The sequence below is a fragment of the Plodia interpunctella genome, chromosome 10 (genome assembly GCF_027563975.2).
Source record: "Plodia interpunctella isolate USDA-ARS_2022_Savannah chromosome 10, ilPloInte3.2, whole genome shotgun sequence".
Classification (NCBI taxonomy): Eukaryota; Metazoa; Arthropoda; class Insecta; order Lepidoptera; family Pyralidae; genus Plodia; species Plodia interpunctella.
Window position 1 is genome coordinate 9,936,388 of NC_071303.1, and position 22,523 is coordinate 9,958,910.

Genomic DNA, 22,523 nt, shown 5'->3' on the forward strand with positions numbered 1-22,523 from the left:
GTGGCAAAGAAAACGAAATTTATAGCGAAGACAAACATAGCTTTACTTATCCAGAATTCTGTGTCTGTTGAATTTCAACATTCCCCAAATCTAAGGATAATGTTCCTAAAGCGGCGGTCATACGTCGAGTAACGATCTAAGATTAGGATTCGTATACTGGAGCCCACACTCGCAAGAACTTTTAGATGCAAACAACCTTACATAGTTATAAAATAATTATTTTAATACGTGTGTCTGTTTACATACAAACGTTTGAACGAGATAAAGTTAAAAACTATCAGACAGATTTTAGTCACAGATATAAAAACATTACAGTAGAGTTTTCACTAACAAAAAAAGATATTCTTTGGTTTAGATGTTTTGTATTATGGTTTTACATGAACGAAGCTGAAACGGGCTGCTAATAACACATATATTACTTCTAGGGCATTTCTTTTCATTGCAAGAGGCCTAATCTATGAACACACAATGTGCCAGTGCCAGCCAATTGCTGGCTATTACTTACTGTGATGATCTGTGTCCACAGTGTATAAACCGTTGTCGCTGGTATCTGTAAAAACAAAATATTTGTTTGTGGTGAAATCGGCGTCTTCGTCATTTCGTTGCGGTTGTGTTATTTCCAGTAAAACATTGTAAAAATGTTGTTTTGTAAAATCTAATCTGAGTATTACATGTTTCGTCTTCATATCGAGGCAAATCGCGTACAGCGTTGATCGCTCGCGTTTCATAAATACGACTGCCAAGATGGCTGATATAAAGGTAAGCATATTTGGCGGCATTTTATTTTGTAACGGTCATAGCAATAACAAATTCTTAAGTTTGTTTATTTCATCCGCTAAACATAAATATGTAGGTAACCAATTATGTAATTTTCGATGCATTATTTGTTCATTTTTCGTTAGCGGTAAATCGGCCTGCATAAACCTTGGATTTTTTATTGCGTTTATACATTTAGCGGTTCCACAGAATATAGAATTAATTGGGTCGCACTATTAGGTATTTCGTAATACATCTGTTGGGACTAAACCACGACTGAACGAAGATTATTTTGAACCACATCATTTCGCTGGCAACTTGTAATTTTTACAGAAAGCCAACAGCAATGGCCAACAGTTAGTTTTTAAATATTTAATGGTTGAATCTACCTTCAAAATTTTGAATGTTAAAAAATTTTAGTCTGTTTATTGTTGTAAAATAATAATTCTCAATGCTAATGTTTTTTAGCATATAAAACATGTGCATTTATTTTTAACACCTAGGGTACATATTGACTCCAACTAACAAAATATAGTTTTTGCGAACAATGTATCTAATTTTTCTCAGTTACATGCTTATATAATATAGTCTCAATTACATCTGATAAAATGGAATCAACACCCAGTTCTCAATTTATTATTATCATAGACAGACAAAGCTATAGACCTCATCATATCTAATAAATGAAAAAGAAATTTGTATTAGAAATAAACGAGAAGAAACTGGATGATGTCAATGTCATTTATCCCTCATTTGTCCTTGCGACCCCCAATCTGTCACTATACAGGGTTACTGGTATCAAACGTAAAACCTCCTAAAGACTACTTGGGTACATAAAAAAAGCAACTTTTATTCTATGAGTTTTTGTGATTTGTAGTTTTTTTTTATTCATATAAAAATATATAATCTAATTTTTTGATTCTACACATCTTAACTCTATGTAATAGCTAAGCAACATGAATGAGACAGTATAGTAGCGTTATGTAGCAGAATTAATATATAGAGTTAACATTTTATAGAAATGACAATAAAACTTAAAAAATTTAAAGTATCTTTTGCACCTTTGGAAGTTTATGCATTTGATACCAGTGATCCTGTATATGATTTGGACTTGGAATTTATAAAAAAAATAATATTCACCTTTGTGTAAAAAAGAAAACTTGTTTAATTGCAGGCAATGTTCAATAAGATGAACCAAAATGGGACAGGGGACGCCCCAGCCCCCAAACCCAAAGGCAATAAAAACACCATAGAGAAGATATACCAGAAGAAATCACAGTTGGAGCATATATTGCTTCGGCCTGACACATACATTGGGTCGGTGGAGCGGGCCACCGAGAATATGTGGGTGTTTGATAAAGACAAGGAGTGCATGGTGCAGAAGGAGCTGAATTTTGTGCCTGGTATGTGTGAATTTGACTGTTGTATTCAAATTCAGAATTCTTTATTCAATTTAGAATGATATACATCACTTATTGACGTCAAAAAAATTACTTAAACTCTACAAAAATTACTTAAGGTCTACTGACGGCTTCCAAAGCGCAGGTGAAGAAGAAGCGGCGCAACAAACTTCACTGCAGCATTTTCTCCAAGGATGTCAATTAACAAATATAAGTCTTATACATATATTAAAAATTAGGAAGACGAATTTACATCTTGCAAGAGAAGAGAGTCATATGATTCTCAAAAATTCATAATTTTTGGTCTCACGTAATTATAGTATTTTAGTTCTTGATTCAAATATTTTTAAATCTCCCTATTACAGGTCTCTACAAAATATATGACGAAATTTTAGTAAACGCAGCTGACAACAAACAAAGGGACCCCAAGATGGACGTTATCAAGATTGATATCAATCAGGAGCAGAACACCATTTCAGTGTACAACAATGGCTGTGGCATCCCCGTAGTGATGCATCAGGAAGAAAAAATGTATGTCCCCACAATGATCTTTGGACATCTCTTGACATCTTCAAACTATAATGACGAGGAAGAAAAAGTGACAGGCGGTAGGAACGGCTATGGAGCCAAGCTATGCAACATATTCTCTACAAAGTTCACAGTCGAAACTGCTTCAAAACAATACAAGAAACACTTCAAACAGACTTGGGGTTCCAACATGACGAAAGCTTCAGAGCCAAAAATCAAGGAGTCCGGTAAAGATGACGATTTCACAAAAGTGACATTCAGTCCTGATTTAGCTAAATTCAAAATGGATAAATTGGAAGATGACATTGTTTTGTTGATGTCACGGAGAGCCTATGACGTCGCTGCCTCGACTGCAGGCGTCAAAGTATACTTGAATGGTGAAAGACTAAAGATAAATAAGTTTAAGGATTATATTGACTTGTATATTAAAGGTAAAGAGGATGAAAACGGACAGCCTTTGAAAGTTGTATATGAGAAGGTCAACGACCGCTGGGAGGTCGCTTTGACATTGTCTGATAGAGGTTTCCAACAAGTCTCGTTTGTGAACTCTATCGCTACAACAAAAGGCGGGAAACATGTAGATTCTGTGTCCGACCATATAGTTAAGAGTGTTCTAGAAGTTCTTAAGAAGAAAAATAAGGGAGGAGTTAATATTAAGCCATTTCAAGTTAAAAATCACATGTGGTTATTTATTAACTGTCTTATCGTGAACCCAACCTTTGATTCACAAACCAAAGAAAATATGACTCTCCAAGCGAAAAGTTTTGGATCGAAATGTAACTTCTCAGAGAAGTTTGTGACCGCAGTAACCAAGTCAGGATTGGTGGAATCTGTATTGACATGGGCCAAGTTTAAGGCTCAGAATGAACTGGTGAAGGCATCAGGGAAGAAACAGAGCAAACTTAAAGGGATTCCGAAACTGGAAGATGCGAACGACGCGGGGACGAGGAATGCTCATCTCTGCACGCTGATCCTCACTGAGGGAGACTCAGCTAAGACTTTGGCTGTGTCGGGGCTCAGTGTTGTGGGCCGAGACCATTACGGTGTCTTCCCACTGAAGGGCAAACCCCTAAATGTTAGAGATGCATCGCATAAACAGGTCTTAGAAAATGTGGAAATCAACAACTTGATAAAAATCCTTGGATTACAGTACAAAAAGAAGTACAACACAGTGGATGATTTAAAAACGTTAAGATACGGCAAATGCATGATCATGGCCGATCAGGATCAGGACGGCTCCCATATCAAAGGCTTGATCATCAATTTCATCCACCACAATTGGCCAGAGTTGCTCAAACTGCCGTTTTTAGAGGAATTTATAACCCCTATCGTAAAAGCTACAAAAAAAGACAAAGAGATATCATTCTACTCGTTGCCCGAGTTCGAGGAATGGAAGAGGGATACGGACAATCATCACACATATACTATCAAATACTACAAAGGTTTGGGTACCTCCACATCGAAGGAGGCGAAAGAATATTTTCAGAATATGGACAGGCATAGGATTAGATTTAAGTATAGCGGTCCAACAGACGACCATCACATTGAGTTGGCATTTTCTAAGAAAGGTGCCGACCAACGCAAAGAGTGGCTCACCAGTCACATGGACGAAGTGAAGAGGAGGAAGGAAATTGGTCTCCCGGAGAGATATTTGTATACAAAAGAAACAAAAACTGTTTCATATTCGGATTTTGTCAATTTGGAGTTGGTTCTCTTCTCAAATGGCGATAATGTTAGGTGAGTTCATTTTTAATCTTGTTTCTACATGTATTTATAAAACCATTTAATCTTAAATTAAATGACTTTAGATATAATTGGATATAAAATATCTTATACTTTTAGATTATAAAAATGAAACAGTATTTTTTTTATGGTTCGTTTTTCCCTGGTGGAGCAAATTCCATGTTTTTTACTTTTTTTATTTTTTATTACGACAACATTATTATACATTGATTTAATAAGTCTTTTTTTATCAACAAAATCATAAGAAAATACTATGCGTTTCATTTTCATATCTAAACGTATTCAATTTTCATACATTATCCTTAGGAGAATTACGTCCAACGATTTGTGTAATGAAATCACTTTGTCGCCTTGCGGTCGACCTAAATCACCTGAGCGGAGGTGATTTTTAAGTACACCGACTCAGTGGACTTAAATCACCTGGGTGATTTATTTAAGTGGAATAATTGGAATCGTCATTGACGTGTTGTGTGTCGGGCGGCGGCCGCAGGTCCATCCCGTCGATGGTCGACGGCCTGAAGCCGGGACAGCGCAAGGTCATCTTCACCTGCATCAAGCGCGGGGACAAGCGCGAGGTGAAGGTGGCGCAGCTGGCGGGCTCCGTGGCTGAGCACTCGGCCTACCATCACGGTGACTGCTTGTCTATGCCATTGTATTTGTTATTAAATATACTATCGTTGAGTTAGTATTCCGTAACACAAGTCTCGAACTCACTTTGGAGCTAGCTCAATCTGTGTGATTTGTCCTATATTATTATATATATATATATATTCATTATTACAGCATATTGATTGATTTTTTTAAACAAATAAACCTATGTTTTATAGTTTTGGATATATCTATAGATTTTTACAAAAAGCTAAGCTGCCACTAGAGGCTATATGTCCCTTAAGCCACGAATACACTAATGCACAATATATATCATTCTTTCCTTTTCATTACAATTTACATGAGTCAGATCGACTGTATGCTATTTCACTGACGTCAATGGTAACGCGTGAGACATAGTGATATTATGTTGCGCATCAAATGTTGCCCAGGTGTATTCGTAGCTGTAGTCATCTCATTGTTATATTCTACCCGTATACCTCCTAACAACTCGTCCACAGTAGTAACAAACAAACACATATACATACATACATCCTCATAAAGTTTCGCATGAATAATAAACCAGTACGTGTAATCAGGCGAGCAATCCCTGGCCATGACGATCGTGAACCTGGCGCAGAACTACGTGGGCTCCAACAACGTCAACCTGCTGCAGCCGCGGGGCCAGTTCGGCACCAGGCTCTGCGGCGGCAAGGACTCCGCCAGCCCCCGTTACATCTTCACCCTTATGTCCCAGCTCACAAGGCTCATATTCCATCCGCACGACGACCCTCTTTTGGTGGTAAGGTTTTTTACTAATTGTTATCTATATTATAAAATAACAAGGGTGATTGCTTCATCAACGCCCAGCCTAAACTATAGAAGCTATAAACTTGTATCGCACAACACAAACGTGAAAATTGTGTAACGTCAAAAGTTAGACTCCTACAGTTAGAGAGAGACACATTTATTGTTGCATATTCCAACACTGACCACACGATCGCGTCCCCGCAGCACGAGTACGAAGACAACCAGAAGATCGAGCCGGTGCACTACGTGCCCATCCTGCCGCTGCTGCTGGTCAACGGCGCCGAGGGCATCGGCACCGGCTGGTCCACCAAGATACCCAACTACAACCCCAGGGACATCGTCCAGAATATCCTGTAAGTTGCTGAGCTTGTTATTTATTTGTTTATTTCAAACTAGCTGAGCTCCTGGGCTTCGCTCCCGTGACAATTTCTTGTGAACCTTCACTTTAGTTGTAAGTTCACTAGTGTGTATGTAAGGTAGTCGTTGAATTCATGTCAGATGCGACTTGAATAAAAGCACCAGTGTTAAAAGAAATATTTAGATTTTTTTACATATTCTGTCTATATTTGGTTACTTACGTTAATTCGATAAACAATATATGATATGTAAACTATATATACGCGCCTCTTTATGCCTATACTTAAGACCTGTTTTGATTGTAATCTGTTTGTGTATCAACTAAATAAATACATAAATAAATATATATTATCAGCCTACCCTTATTTCACTTTATATAGGGTCGAAACAGCATGTCAGTCTAAATGTAAATTGTATATATATATATATATATATATATATATAGCATAACCTCAGTTTAGAATGATTCATTTTCTATGACAGACGAATGTTAGACGGCGAAGAGCCAAAACCGATGCACCCGTGGTACAAAAACTTCCGAGGCACCATTGAAGGCTTCGGAGACAAGTACGTGATCTCCGGAGAAGCTGCAGTGCTGCCCGGGGAGAAGATCGAGATCACGGAGCTGCCCATCGGCACCTGGACACAGAACTATAAGGAGAATGTGCTGGAGCCACTGCTGGGGACGGACAAAGTTAAGCCTGTCATATCGGAGTACAGGGTGAGTGTGATTTCTGTGGCATTTCTATATCCTAAACCTAATATTGTAAATGCGAATGTAAGTTTGTTGTTACCTTTTTACACTCTATCTACTCAATCAGTGAAATTTTTCATACATATAGTTTGAAGTATGGATAAGGACATAGGGTACCTTTCATTCCGGAATAACCGTTCCCGTGGGAAAATTACGCGCGCGAAGCCCGTTTTTCATCGGAGGCAAGTGGCCTAATAATTGTTAAATATCTATATGAGTCATATTAGTATACAAACTCATGTGGCATCTGGGATTCGAACCAAGGACCTTTCGGTTCACAGGCGTCTCAATAATTGGACAACCACACCTTTAATTATATCAGTTATATAAATTGTCGTTTTTGACATTTGGAAAAATGTCCAAAACCCAAAAAATATATGAAAATAGTCTATTGTAGAGTTTTTGTATTTGTTTGAATTAAAAAATGTATGTTCTGTATATTGGTATGTTGTCAAAACATATCAGCGATGAACACGAGCGTGTATCTCTCCAGGAATACAACACGGACACCACAGTGCGGTTCGTGGTGACCCTCCTCCCGGGCAAGCTGGCCGAGGTGGAGGCGGAGGGCATTCATAAAGTGTTCAAGCTGCAGACCACAATATCACTGACGTGCATGAACGCGTTTGACCATCTCAACTGTCTCAACAAGTGAGTATTGGTGATCATACATTTCTCAATATTTTGTGTCTATTATAGTAAAAAGTAATAATGCTTTATGTAATCAATATTTCCATCCATCAGGTCAAAGTGAAAAAATATTATTAAGTCAAATCATTTATTCAGAAATTAGACTTTCACAGGCACTTTCACATCAAATCTTTCGTCCCGATCCCGTCCCAACTTCCCTAGGATAAAGCCATAATAAAATTTTCTCACAAATCACTCTATATAGATAATCAGATTTAATTCAAAATAATTGAATCTATAGTAAACATGTGAATTCATTGTTGTTTACCGCTGAGCTGTCTACTTGTGTCTGTACTTGACGAAATCTTGAATGGGATTATTCGTTATTTATTTTCACCCTCATTTAGCTACTCTAAATGTCAAATTTTAAGAATTCTTAAAATACGGGTTTCATTATTTTTATTTCATAGCATTTATGCCAATTTTCAAGTAGATTCATATAAACTTTACCCCCAATTTTTACCTCATTAGGGGTCGAATTTTGAAAATTCCTTACTTATCTGAGCACGCGCAATAACTTAAAGCTATTGCCCAAATTTCGCGTTTATAGCTTCTATGGTTTAGGCTGGGCGTTGATTAGTAAAAAAGCTTGTTTTTTCTTATATATATGATAGTGATTTCTCCTGTGAATTAAGTAAGCACTGTCATTTTGGGGCGACCATTGCTGAGATATTTTTATGATCAAGTAAGCACCCTATAAGATCTGTAACACAAACGCGTCAGATACGAGAAAGTGGAAGGCATACTCCGGTCGTTCTTCGATCTGCGGCTGAAGTACTACGCGCGGCGCAAGGCGTGGCTGGAGGGCCAGCTGCAGGCGGAGGCGGACAAGCTCTCCAACCAGGCGCGCTTCATCCTCGACAAGTGCGACCGGGGACTCGTGGTCGAGAACAAGAAGAGGAAGGCTATGGTCGAAGAACTTATTAAAAGAGGTGCGTGTGTTATAAGCTTTTATTTTTAATCCTAACTAATAAAAACGTTTACTCTTCACAGAATACACTTAAACTAAGTAATTAAAAACACCTTGTTACTACTAGTTATGACTTCGGATTGTTACTAATGTTATAAATGCGGAAGTAAGTTTGTTTGTTACCTCTTCACGATCTTAACTACTCAACCGATCTTCATAAAATTTTATATACATTTTCTTTGAAGTATAGAAGTAGTATTAGGTCCTATGACCTTGCATCCCGGAAAAATAACTCACATAAAAATTCCAGCCTCAAAAAAATTATAATCCTTATTTCTTCCCTCGCATAGAAATTCCACAAGAAATACATAAGAAATTATGTGAATCATTCAGTTATAAAATAATGATCTGTGTGAGAGAACTCTAGCTGTTGCTCACAACTTCGTATGCGAGTAAAAATCCGTTTCCCATGGGATTTTCAGGAAATCCCTTCGAAGTGCTCCCCTACACTGTCCTAGGAACCTACACACCAAATTTCAGCTTTCTACGCCCAGTAATTTCGGCTGTGCGTTGTCTGTCAGTCAGTCACTCAGTATATATATATATATTTATTGTTCCATTGCAGGATACGCGCCGGACCCCATCGCGGAGTGGAAGAAGCGCGCGGCCAAGATGCAAGGCATCGAGGACTGCCGCGAGGAAGAAGCGCCCGACTCCGAGGAAGAAGCTGAACCCGAACAGGACACGGGCAAGCCCGTAGACTCAGGTTTTTATATTGATTTGCAGTAATTTATACATTTCTAGCCGCTCGCCCCGACTTCGCTCGGTATATATATATATAATAAAAAGTAGTCTATGTCACCACTGAAGGTTTCGCCTCTGTGCAAAATTTCATCAAAATCGGCCAAGTAGTTTTTGAGTTTATTCATTACAAACAAAAATACTTTTTTTTTTCTCTTTACATTATTAGTATGGATAGAAAGTTATAGGAGCACGTCGGAAAAAATATTCTCTCTCATCTATTCTAAGTTGACGTGAAAAACAAACCTCAAAATTTTGAACATTCAGCTGTGATTTTAGGACATTTATTTTTGTGGCGAATATCAAGAAAATATTTAAAGTATGAACTTATTGAGAGAAGATCAATTGTTTTGATAAATAAAACACGCGTTCGCGTGTTTAGAAATTTATTTCACAAAATTTGTCGTGTAGCCATATGGTGTTATAAATTTACAGAGAAAGCATTCCAGCAGCTGAAGGAAGTGAAGAAGTTCAACTACCTGCTGGGCATGTCCATGTGGATGCTGACCAAGGAGAAGAAGGACGAGCTGCTGAAGCAGAGGGACCAGAAGCTGGCGGAGCTCACTGCGCTCAAGTTAGTGCGGCCTAGTAGTTTGTAGCTTTAAGAGACAGGAACGAACTACATGTAGTTTGAAATACCATAACCTTTCGAACTTGGGAAATTCACGCGGGTGGAAGTTCGAAATACGATACCTTCCTGACTGCTCCTTTGGGAAATTCGCGTGGGCGGAGTCGCAGGCAAAAGCTAGTTACACAATATCACTACATACTATAATACAAAGTTGCTTTCCTCTGTCTGTTTCTATATACGAGTATGCTTAGATCTGTAAAACTACGATTTTGATGCGGTTTTTTCAAACGATAGTGTGATTCCTTGGGAAGGTTTAAGTATATAATTTATGATGGTTTCACCCGAGTGATGTCGGGACGGGCCGCTAGTTATTGTATACTAGCTGCGCCCTGGGGCTTCGCTCCCGTCTGAATTTCGGGATAAAAGTACTCTTCTGTTATTCCAGGTTATATTCTACCCGTGTACTAAATTTCATAACAGTCCGTCTTGTAGGTTTTCCATGAAAGAGTAACAAACAACAAATATTCTTACATAGATTCTCACAAACTTTCGCATTTATAATAATGCTAGATGTCGCCCGGGGCTTTGCTTCCGTGGGAATTTTGAGATAAAATATATGGATAATGTACCTTTCTAATGGTGGAAAAAAAATTTGAAATCGGTTCGGTAGTTTCGGATATTACCCGCCTCAAACATACAAACTCACATACGCTTACCTCTTTATATAATAGTATAGATTAGAGGAACAGATTCTTTTTTTTTTATTATTAGGACAAATCACACAGATTGAGCGAGCCCCAAAGTAAGTTCGAGACTTGTGTTATGGGATACTAACTCAACGATACTATATTTTATAACAAATACATATATAGATAACCATCCAAGAGCGGGGCCAATCAGAAAAAAATCATTTTCCATCATGAGCCGACCGGGGATCGAACCCGGGACCTCTCGGTTCAGTGGCCAGAATCTTATCACTGCGCCACCGAGGTCGTCAATTCTAAGTGGCCCGTTCTGGCTTCACTCGGGTGTAACCACAATAAAGTGTGTATATATTTGCCGTCAGGGCCAAAACTTCGTCGATGTTGTGGCGCGAGGACCTGGACGCGTTCCTGGTGAAGCTCGGGGAGGTGGAGGAGCTCGAGCGCCGCGAGGAGCTCGGCGTCAGCAGGAACACCAACAAGGCGCTGGTGAGTTGCTCACGCTATACCACACACCAGCTCAGGGTCAGCAGGAACACCAACAAGGCGCTGGTGAGTTGCTCACGCTATACCACACACCAGCTCAGGGTCAGCAGGAACACCAACAAGGCGCTGGTGAGTTGCTCACGCTATACCACACACCAGCTCAGGGTCAGCAGGAACACCAACAAGGCGCTGGTGAGTTGCTCACGCTATACCACACACCAGCTCAGGGTCAGCAGGAACACCAACAAGGCGCTGGTGAGTTGCTCACGCTATACCACACACCAGCTCAGGGTCAGCAGGAACACCAACAAGGCGCTGGTGAGTTGCTCACGCTATACCACACACCAGCTCAGGGTCAGCAGGAACACCAACAAGGCGCTGGTGAGTTGCTCACGCTATACCACACACCAGCTCAGGGTCAGCAGGAACACCAACAAGGCGCTGGTGAGTTGCTCACGCTATACCACACACCAGCTCAGGGTCAGCAGGAACACCAACAAGGCGCTGGTGAGTTGCTCACGCTATACCACACACCAGCTCAGGGTCAGCAGGAACACCAACAAGGCGCTGGTGAGTTGCTCACGCTATACCACACACCAGCTCAGGGTCAGCAGGAACACCAACAAGGCGCTGGTGAGTTGCTCACGCTATACCACACACCAGCTCAGGGTCAGCAGGAACACCAACAAGGCGCTGGTGAGTTGCTCACGCTATACCACACACCAGCTCAGGGTCAGCAGGAACACCAACAAGGCGCTGGTGAGTTGCTCACGCTATACCACACACCAGCTCAGGGTCAGCAGGAACACCAACAAGGCGCTGGTGAGTTGCTCACGCTATACCACACACCAGCTCAGGGTCAGCAGGAACACCAACAAGGCGCTGGTGAGTTGCTCACGCTATACCACACACCAGCTCAGGGTCAGCAGGAACACCAACAAGGCGCTGGTGAGTTGCTCACGCTATACCACACACCAGCTCAGGGTCAGCAGGAACACCAACAAGGCGCTGGTGAGTTGCTCACGCTATACCACACACCAGCTCAGGGTCAGCAGGAACACCAACAAGGCGCTGGTGAGTTGCTCACGCTATACCACACACCAGCTCAGGGTCAGCAGGAACACCAACAAGGCGCTGGTGAGTTGCTCACGCTATACCACACACCAGCTCAGGGTCAGCAGGAACACCAACAAGGCGCTGGTGAGTTGCTCACGCTATACCACACACCAGCTCAGGGTCAGCAGGAACACCAACAAGGCGCTGGTGAGTTGCTCACGCTATACCACACACCAGCTCAGGGTCAGCAGGAACACCAACAAGGCGCTGGTGAGTTGCTCACGCTATACCACACACCACGCGGGCTCTCACTTCTATATCATTTTACAGTTTATAAAGAGAAAACGATTGTTTTTTGTTTGCAATAAACAAACTCAACCGATTTTGTTGATATTTGGCACAGAGATAGACAAAAGGTTGAGAAGTAACATAGGTTTACAATTTATTTTAATGCCTTTTTTTAAATTCAAATACACACTTATAAATTTTACTTTCTACATTTCATCTGTTAGAAAAAAGCTGATGACTACAAAACAGCTGATTTCCTAAACTCAAAATACTCATTGATTAAATTCTCTTTCAAATAATAAAAATTACATCAAAATCTGTTCAGCCATTTGGTTGCTACGATGCCAGGGATAGACATACAAATACACCACACACATTAAACTTATAACTCCCCTCCTGCAGTCAAGAGTTAAAAATTAATATCTCTAGCTAATTACAATTAATTATGTACTTGTTTTATGATTTGAAAAATATTTAAACCGTTTTTTTTTTACTCTATGCACACTAGATGGAGAGGATGAAGGTAAAATATAATTAAAAATTTGTCTCGTGCACTTGTAAAACTAATAATATTTGTATTATCTATCTGTTGTATTGGACGCAAATGTGTAATGATTAGAATTGATGAGTTGGGCAATAAATACATAATGAATTTCTACAAAAGGTTGACGCAGGCGGACGGTTGGAAAGTCACAGCCGAAAATTTTAATTTTTATTTTTTTACCCTGAACCCGTGCTCAGCGGCGTTCCAGTCGCGAAGATGCGGACACGCCAACACGAGAGCGAGAGAGATATATTTTGTATTTGATTACAAAAATATATAGGACTTTTCGATTTTGGAAAGTAGCCAACTTTTATATATACTACTATCGAGTTCAAATAAAAGCGTTTGTGAGTTTGTATGTTCGAGGCACGGAAACTATTTTAAAAATTATTTCACCATTAGAAAGGTACATTATTCAAGATTTCTATAGCCTATATTTTATCTCAAAATTCCCACGGGAGCGAATCTTTTTATATATAAAAAATTGCTACTGGCTACTTTCAAATGATAGATAGATAAAAAACTTTATTTGCAGCTACAGAACACACATAAATAAAAATACAACAAGCACAATTAAAATAATAACATAACATAAACACAAGTACAACAATTAAGTGCTACAGATATTAAAGCAAATGAATTGTTCCCATCAGGCCGCGAACAAGAAAAACCGCAAGTCGCTGATGGACATCGCACCGTCGGAGAGCGGGCGCCGCGTGGAGCCCAAGATATCGGAGGACCTCATCAAGCGGATCCAGGCGGCGGAGAAGGCCAAGACCAGGAAGGAGATCAAGAAGGAGTACGATCCAGTAAGTATTATATTTGTATACTAAGGTTCAGGTAGATTCATTGGACCTCCGCACAGTGGGGCCACACCCTTATTCGTACCCTCAAATCAATTGATTTAATGGTATGAATAAGATTATTTAATTAATTACGATTAATCTAGTTACACCTATTAAAATTGTCATCCATTGCATGTTATTCAAAAATGTGTCTTTTATAAGATTTGACAAGAAAATGTCTTCTCTGATTGACTTTTAAAATTATCACCGGGTAAATTAATTTTTACTAACTAGCTCAAAAGCATTATTATCATCATTAACATTAGTATAAAACAAAGTCGCTTCCCGCCGTCTGTCTGTCCCTATGTATTAATCTTTAAAATGTGTAAATTTAAAATGTCCCTATGTATGATCTTTAAAATTATGCAGCCGATGTTGATGCGGTTTTTTAAATTCATAGATTATTGAGTAAGGTTTACGTGTATTATAACATTGTTTTTACCCGAGCGAAGCCGGGACGGGTCGCTAGTTTTTTTAAATATTTTTAAGGTTATAATTATTAGTTTATTTGCAAGCGGGCTGTATTGTGACATTATTTCAGGATGATCCAACTGGCATCAGTCCAGCGAGCGGCGAGAAGAAACCCAAAGGTCGGGTGAAGAAGGAGAAGGCGGAGAAACCTGAGAAAGCGGAGAAAGATAAGGACGGTCTCAAGCAGACTAAACTCGCGTTCAAAAAGGAGCCGAAAAAGGTAGGTTTTTGTAAACACTTTAATGTGGGTTTGCAAGTTTTTTTTGCCATGCGTTAACGTATTGGATTGTCCGGGAGATAGACGATGTAATAGATGAGATCAGAATATGGTGACTAGTTTAAATAAATAAAATAAATATATTAGGACAAATGACACAGATTGAGCTAGCCCCAAAGTAAGTTCGAGACTTGTGTTATGGGATACTAACTCAACGATACAATATTTTATAACATATACATATGTAGATAAACGTCCAAGACCCGGGCCAATCAGAAAAAGATCATTTTCCATCATGACCCGACCGGGGATCGAACCCGGGACCTCTCGGTTTAGAGGCAAGCACTTTACCACTGCGCCACCGAGGTCGTCATTATTGTTATCTTTCTCTTTATGAAAAAACGACGCACGGTTAGTGTGTCAGTTAATTTAAAAAGCATTAAGAATATTAAGTATATATTATGTTCAACATTCTTTTGGGCCGTTTATAATATGTTTTAGTATACCTCTTAACCACGTATTTTATAGTTTAGTTGTTTACATAGTTATATTATTTGATTTGTGATTTGTCCGTATATTTCTACTAGCTTTTGCCTGCGGTTTCGTCCGCGTTAATTTTTCGGAGTCTGAAACGGCTTTCCGACAATTGCTTCGTCTACGAACGTGTTTCGCCGCCAGAATGTTTCGACATCGGGCGTTTGACCGACAGAACCCTTCATCTACGAACGATTCGCCGACAGAATAGACATTCTGTCGGAAGACGAAGTAATTGTCGGAGAGCCGTTTCAGACTCATTTTTCGTGATGAAAGGTGCCCTATGTCCTTCTGCACACTTAAAATTATATGAAGAATGTTTGAGTAGATAGAGCTTGAAGAGGTAACAAAGAAATAATCAAACTTACTTTCGTATATATAAAATTAGTTAGGAATTATTTTATATAAATGATTTTTGATTGTGTAATACACCTAGGAGAAAGTGAGATAGACAATGTGATAAAATAACATGTTGAACAGAAGATGACGTTCAGCGGCAGCAGCTCGGAGGATCTGTCGGGCTCCGACGCTGATACAGCCGCGGCTGCAGCGCCCGCAGCGCCGCGAGAGCGAGCGCCCGCGCGCCGCGCCGCCGCCAAGGTACCTACACCTACACCTACACCTGTACCTACACCTGCACCTGCACCTGCACCTGTACCTGCACCTGCACCTACACCTGCACCTGCACCTGCACCTGCACCTGCACCTGCACCTGTACCTGCACCTGTACCTACACCTGCACCTACACCTACACCTACACCTACACCTGCACCTACACCTACACATGCACCTACACCTGCACCTGCACCTACACATGCACCTACACCTGCACCTGCACCTGTACCTGCACCTACACCTACACCTACACCTACACCTACACCTACACCTACACCTGCACCTGCACCTACACCTACACATGCACCTACACCTGCACCTGCACCTACACATGCACCTACACCTGCACCTGCACCTGCACCTACACCTACACATGCACCTACACCTGCACCTACACCTACACCTACACCTACACCTGCATCTACACCTACACCTACATATAGTGATGTCACCTCTCCACCGACTTGACACGGATCCGTGCGCACACTTATAAACGCCTTGTCACGGTTCCGTGAAATTACTTCGGCACGACTTTATCACTCTATTTTGTTATTAATTCAAATCAAATCATTTTATTTGCTTAAATATGGTAAGTAATACAATATCCACATAATAATATTAATCAATAGGCAATTGTGTGTTAAAAAGGACAACCTTCTTTACACACCATTGCCTATTCTACTGAGTAAACAACGAATATATATGTAAAGAAAACCTTTACGGTTATAAGATTTTCTTTAATTTAAAAATTGTACTGTCAGATACACATGTCATGAAGGAGAATCTGAATTTATTTTTGTTATTGATTAAGATTTTATATTATTGTTACAAGTTGGTTAAACAATCTTTGGAATAGGATCTTTGTTGTTTCTTGATTTTTCACAGAAACACGCGGTGTTATTCTAATAAATCCTAGACAGAGGAAACATTATCATTATATATATAATAATAACACTGTCCTTCTTATAAAAAATAATATGTATGATGATCATTTTATAATCGTACATTGATTTAATTAATCAGTTTCTTTACTATATTTTTCTATTTCATTAATATACTTATATTAGAAATTCCTTTTGACTCCAAAATCCGTGACATCACAATATGTTTCTGATTTAACTATTTAGAAAATAATAAACGCCCCTTTTTCTCTCTCTTTCTCTCTCATCTGTGTATGTACCCGGGTACTTCCTTTGAACCTATAAATAAACTTATAATTATAATGCCATTTGATTATCGTGTTTCTTTATGTGAATGCTATTATAAAATTTATTTTATACATAAGCAACTATCCTATTATCTGAAAACTTTTATTATCGCCATCTATCATAATCATAAACAAATCAGTTACTAGTAATTTCAAACAGCTGTATACGTGGACATTATACCACCGAACTCGGGACAGATGCCAACGCATTGCGTAGTTTGTATGAGAGCTTTTAATTACCACAAAGAAAAACCAGCTGTGTATATTGAATCCAAGAATGGTCGGCAAACTGTATCGCGACAATGTATAGTCATTTCCAACTAGCTTAATTTATTAGTGTGTGATACTTGCCACTAGATGACGTTAATTACCGATACCTTCGAGCTTCGCCAATCCTGACTCTGTCTACCTCGTCGTTATAGTGATTTTATACTGTATCTGTAGAGATAATCAGAGAAAACTATTATTAAAAAAAAAAAAACGTTTTTTAAGGTGCAAAAATACAAAGACGGCGAGGAATCGTCATCAGAGTCGGAGCCGGAACTCCTGGACAACAAACTGGATGACGAGGCCCCGCGCCAGCTGGCCATGAGCGACGATGAGGACGAATTCCACGTCCACAAGAACAAGAACAAGCGTCCGGCCGAGATGGACTCCGGTGAGTCTGCAATTATGTTTAAGCACTACAAGACAGGAAACCAACAGATAAATTAATGTCTAAAATAAATCCTATTACAAAACACACTTTAGACAATGTTTAGGAGTAAACACCTCTAACGTTTCTTCTAAAGTTTATGGTGCGCCTAGCAATATAATATGGGAAATTTAAGATTTTCATCGTCAGTTTGTAATCTTCTGCATTGTTTTAAATTAGTGCGCGTGGTGTTCACCTTAAAAGGTTGCATGTAATACTTAATGTAATACTTTAACAAGAAGTGTATTCAAGAAACATTGTAGTAACCAATCGTGAACCAAAAAAAAAAACACAGATTGTCTTTAGTGGATTCAACCGTGATCATTGGTCCGTGCGTACCTCAATAGTATAATATTGGGCATTCTAAATCATTTTCGTTAATTCAGGCTCACACTACGTCCCCGCCTTCACTCACTACAGTGATTTACAGTCCCCAATAATATACCTTCAGAGCATTTGAAAATTATTCTCAACCTAGCATATCACTTTCCATTATCATTTGAAGTATTTTATAAATGGATAAACCAATACCCGATGCTACCCGAAGGCTCGTATTTGTTAGTAGTTCACATTGCAATACACAGATACGCTCCAAGTTGAAAATAAACTCAAAAGTATGAACTCTCATTTATTCCTTCCACCAAATAGCATTGCTTGCGTTGTTGTGTTCCGGTTTGAAGGGTGAGAGAGACGGTGAGATTACTGGGTGCTGTGGCTAAAGATCCTACGACACAAAGTGGACAACGCGCGTGACACCTCTGGTGTTGCAGGCGTTGGCTGTGGAGTCCACTTGCCATAAGCTGGGCCGCATGCCTGTTTGCCTGCTTGGTAGTGTAAAAAAAAGTAACCTAACGTTTGCAATGTAACCTATGTAATATTATAAATGCTTAAGTTTGTTACCTCTTCACGCTTTATCTACTCAACCAGTCTTTTTGAATTTTTGCATATATTTACTTTGTATTACGAAGAGGGTACCTTTCGTCCCGGAAAAATAATCCTTTTCTTGTAGTTATTAGTATTTTATAGCCTTGACACTTTGATTGGTATGGAATTTGTCCATAATAAAACCAGATAAATGTTAAACATACCTAAAATTAAGTACTACCAAAGCGAAGGTGAAGAAGAAGCGGCGCATCAAACTAATATGCAGGTTGAACCTGGGTTCTTTTGATCACAGGCGGATACGGAGTGATCATATTCTAGGACGGGAACCACACATCACAATTATATTTCTCTTACAGACTGCCTATTCGACTCCCTCATAGAAGACACTAAGAAAGAACAAAACAATCATTCTCACGTGATCTCAAGCGACGAGGACAAGGTAGTGGAGTCAACTCAAAAGAAGAAGCCGCCGCCAAAGAAGAAGCCCGCGGAGAAGGAGGAGAAGATGGAGAAACCTAAGAAACGGCCCGCCAAAGTCATCAGCCTGGACAGCGATGATGATGACAGCATATTTGATAGTAAAAAGGTAGGACTATTTTAGGAAATCTGCACACTGTTAAAGTTCACTAGTGTTTATTGAATATTGAAAATAGACAAGGGAAAATGTTACGGCACTTGATACGACACGATGCCTTCAGATGAAGGCATATATATGTATAGATATACATATAATAAAAATGTGTACATAGAATAGCGAAAAATATATGAAAGATATTTTTCCTACCAGCACTTGATCACAATCATGAAATCATAATTTTTTGTATACTTTTTCACCATGTGATTATTTAGTTATACATATAATAAAACTGTAAGCACACACTGTATATGATAGGTACTTTTTTCTAATGTCAAAAATATATATGGAGCTTGTCTGACAGTATGCTTGATATCTTGTGACGTCACAATTTTATAGTCAAAAAGCATTCTTTATAGTTATTGATCAGAACAAAAAAATAGTATATCGCGTAATTATGTAATAAAACAGTTAATTATCGTTTATCATTTTTTACCTAGTCAAGTAGCCAATTAGACTTTGAACGTATTGTCGCGTTACAGACAAAAGCAAAGCCAGCGAACCCGCGCAAGAAGAAGAAGAAGAACTCCAGCGACTCCGAGTCGGACGTCTCTCCGGCCGCAACGCCGCCGCAACCGCGCAGCAACGCGCGCGCGAGGCCGCAAAAGAAGTACAACTTTAGTGACGGCTCCGGTTCTGATTCTGACTGAAGGTGCAGCGGTGAGACTCCACATTCTATATTTACTGACTGGCCTGGAAATAAATACGACCTCGGTGGCGTAGCGGTCGTCACGCCCGCCCGCTATCTGGAGGTCCTGGGTTCGATTCGGGAAAATATTCGTACCTGATATTACAAATACTTGTATGCGGTTCTGGGTGTCGATACAAGCTTAGTGTTTAGTGTGGGCCGTTGTGTGTTGTCCATTTATTATACGGTAAAACAGCTTTAAGTTAAGGTAAAACAGCCTTGAAAATGCATTCAGGGTTGTCACAAAATATGAAAAAGTCATACCAAATTTATATTGATTTTTCCAAAAGTGAACAGCTGAGGGCTGTTAATTTAATGTAGTACCCAACACGTCTGACAAGCCGCAAAGGCCGAGGTCAACGTAAAAGTCTTAGAATTCTGAAGATGCGGCTGAGATTTTACGACCTACCGCCTGCCTAAGGTCAACTCTTTGGAACTGTTACTGATTCCCAATAGCTGTCAAGACAATGTTTCTCTTAGTACTTCAGGACAGAACCTCACGACACTCTCACTGGCTGTTTCGTCAGTATCAAAGGGTACGGCCTCACGGCACCGTTACAGTATGTTGCGTCAACAAAGGCCCTTGCCGCTCCGTCGTTTTACATAGGTGATATAGAAAAACTCAAAAACAGAGTAATATATTAAAACTCATTCTTGTTTATTGTTAAAATTTGAAAAATTGTAATGACAGCGCGACCGCAGCGGTTTAAACGCTCTGCGAACCACCCATTGTTTGACATTGACGTACGTCGGAGCAGTGCATTTGTGGTATACAATACTGCGTTGATCCGTCGACGCAGCAGTGAGTCAGCCCTCCAAATCGTTGGATAAACGACTTTTATAATTAATAATATACAATTATTACGATAATAAACAACTTTTATAATTGAAATTTATGTTTCTTATTTACAGATATATGTGAGAAGCTCATGGAGGCGATAAAAAAAGGAATAGTTTTATATTCTTTGATTATTTTTATACAGTTTTACATTCGATAATGTAATAATTTCGCGAGACGGAGCGACAGCGCAATGTCCGTACATCAATGACGTATTTTTGTATGTTTGACGGCAAAATGTATCAGAGGTGTCAATGTCACAGTGCATGACAAAACGATTGACTTTCAACACTGGATTAACTGTTTCAAAAACTATGACTTTCGATTTGGACTACGTCTAACTAGAAACTATGAACTTAAAATTTTTAGCTTCGAAATATGTAATGTAATTTTCCTACTGATTAGCACAGTTTATTGAAACCAGTATTATTATTTTCCTTTTTTATAAATTCAAATTTATTTATTTGTTTATATATGTATTCATGGAATTTAGTATGTTGCAAAAAAGTTTTAAGCTATCTATCAATTTTCAACTTTCAGTTCAATAGTATATAAATAAATCAGTATTATGAGACGTTTGTCGTTTATTGTGACGTTTTGGCGAATATACTCTGGATTTTTAGTAAAATGACTGTGATTTGGATAAGAAAATCTGAATCTATGGGATTCTAAAGAATATTTCAATCGTCGTGAATGTTTATGTGTCTGTCGACGTGTATTGTATATAGTGTTTTTGTAAATTTTAATATCATCTTGCTATTCATGTTGTATGGATGCAGTGACCTTATTTTCAATTTTAAATTGCTTTTCGATTTTTGTTTGTAGCGAATGATACACTAGTATTTTTTCTATTTACATATAATTCGATTGTTCAAGTATGTAATATATTTTCTTTGTCTATCTCTGTTTAGTCAAGTGATCATGAGGTCCTAGCTTCATATTACTTACCTGGATCGGTGTGGGCGTCGCTACTGTTAACTAAATTTGACAATACAATCAAAAAAATTACAAGTCCATTTTTGATTGTCAGGTCAAGAGATTTTATACACTTTTATATTTGGGCGTTGCAGTTGTTGACATTACAAAGGCAACATTCGCGACGAGATCTAATTAAACAAACTTACAAATAGATAATTCAGATTTCCCAGCTCTAATACGAGGGATGTGGGTGGATCTGTTTTTAAATAAATTCGTAGAAAAATTATAAAAAAAAAGTCAACAGCTCTCATTGTAAATTTGTAGTAAAGTTTGTGTGAGTATGTTTCATGTGAAAGAGATTCTCAAAATGTAATTTGTATTATTGATAAATAATATTATTATGTGAATATCTCGTTTAAATAACGCTGTCTCGTTCGCACTCGACGTGTATATGGATTGTATGAGCAGGAAGGGAAGTTTTTATTCCATTTATATACAATAGGTTTAATTCGGAAGGGAGCATAGTTTAGTACGTTTTCTTCAGAAATGCCAGTATTTGTTGTACATTTATATTTTTTAAATGTATTTTGCAAATCAAAGTTGTATCTAATTTTGTATGACATACATTTGTGAACTTTTACTATTAGCTATTTGGAATTTAACACTCACACAAACATTGTTTCATATTATGTTAATTTTCTTTTCTGTCCTCGTTTTCCATCAATAATTTAGTATTCAATTTGATTTATTTATTGATTCTTTTTAATATAATGCAGTTTGTTATATTTTTGGCTATATAAATATATTATGAATGTCATATTTCGTCAATTCCGAAAAAATGTAATTGTACATCTATATGAATACAATTTGTAAATAAATTTTTAATTTAAATCCCGTATTTTTATTTATCCCGTTTCAAATTCAAAACTCTTTATTCAGGGTTGATATACATCACTTATTGACGTCAAAACTGTGCGTCAAAAAAAGCCTTCCA

General features: G+C 38.7%; 1 protein-coding gene across 4 annotated transcripts; it reads left to right on the forward strand.

Annotated features, from left to right (window-relative positions):
• The first annotated feature begins 545 nt into the window (after positions 1-545).
• On the forward strand, positions 546-22,420 carry Top2 (Topoisomerase 2). 4 transcript variants are annotated; one of them, XM_053750354.2, is made up of 20 exons: positions 546-759; positions 1,931-2,159; positions 2,522-4,421; positions 4,918-5,057; positions 5,615-5,817; positions 6,030-6,178; positions 6,666-6,903; positions 7,430-7,587; positions 8,350-8,558; positions 9,162-9,302; positions 9,773-9,911; positions 10,975-11,098; positions 12,948-12,962; positions 13,637-13,792; positions 14,370-14,519; positions 15,531-15,650; positions 17,365-17,530; positions 18,808-19,037; positions 19,568-19,745; positions 20,686-22,420. In XM_053750354.2, the coding sequence occupies exons 1-19, from the start codon at positions 745-747 to the stop codon at positions 19,733-19,735; spliced, it is 4,650 nt and encodes a 1,549-aa protein (XP_053606329.1). In that variant the 5' UTR covers positions 546-744; the 3' UTR covers positions 19,736-19,745; positions 20,686-22,420. The 4 variants fall into 4 exon arrangements, with proteins under 4 accessions (XP_053606329.1, XP_053606330.1, XP_053606331.1 ...); XM_053750355.2 differs by having other exon boundaries at positions 19,568-19,737; XM_053750356.2 differs by having other exon boundaries at positions 15,534-15,650.
• The last annotated feature ends 103 nt before the right edge of the window (positions 22,421-22,523 follow it).

Coding starts and splice junctions, on each gene's coding strand:
- Top2 (XM_053750354.2), top strand. Junction 4,422..4,917: donor TCAAATGGCGATAATGTTAG/GTGAGTTCATTT, acceptor CGGCGGCCGCAG/GTCCATCCCGTCGATGGTCG. Junction 6,179..6,665: donor GACATCGTCCAGAATATCCT/GTAAGTTGCTGA, acceptor TTTCTATGACAG/ACGAATGTTAGACGGCGAAG.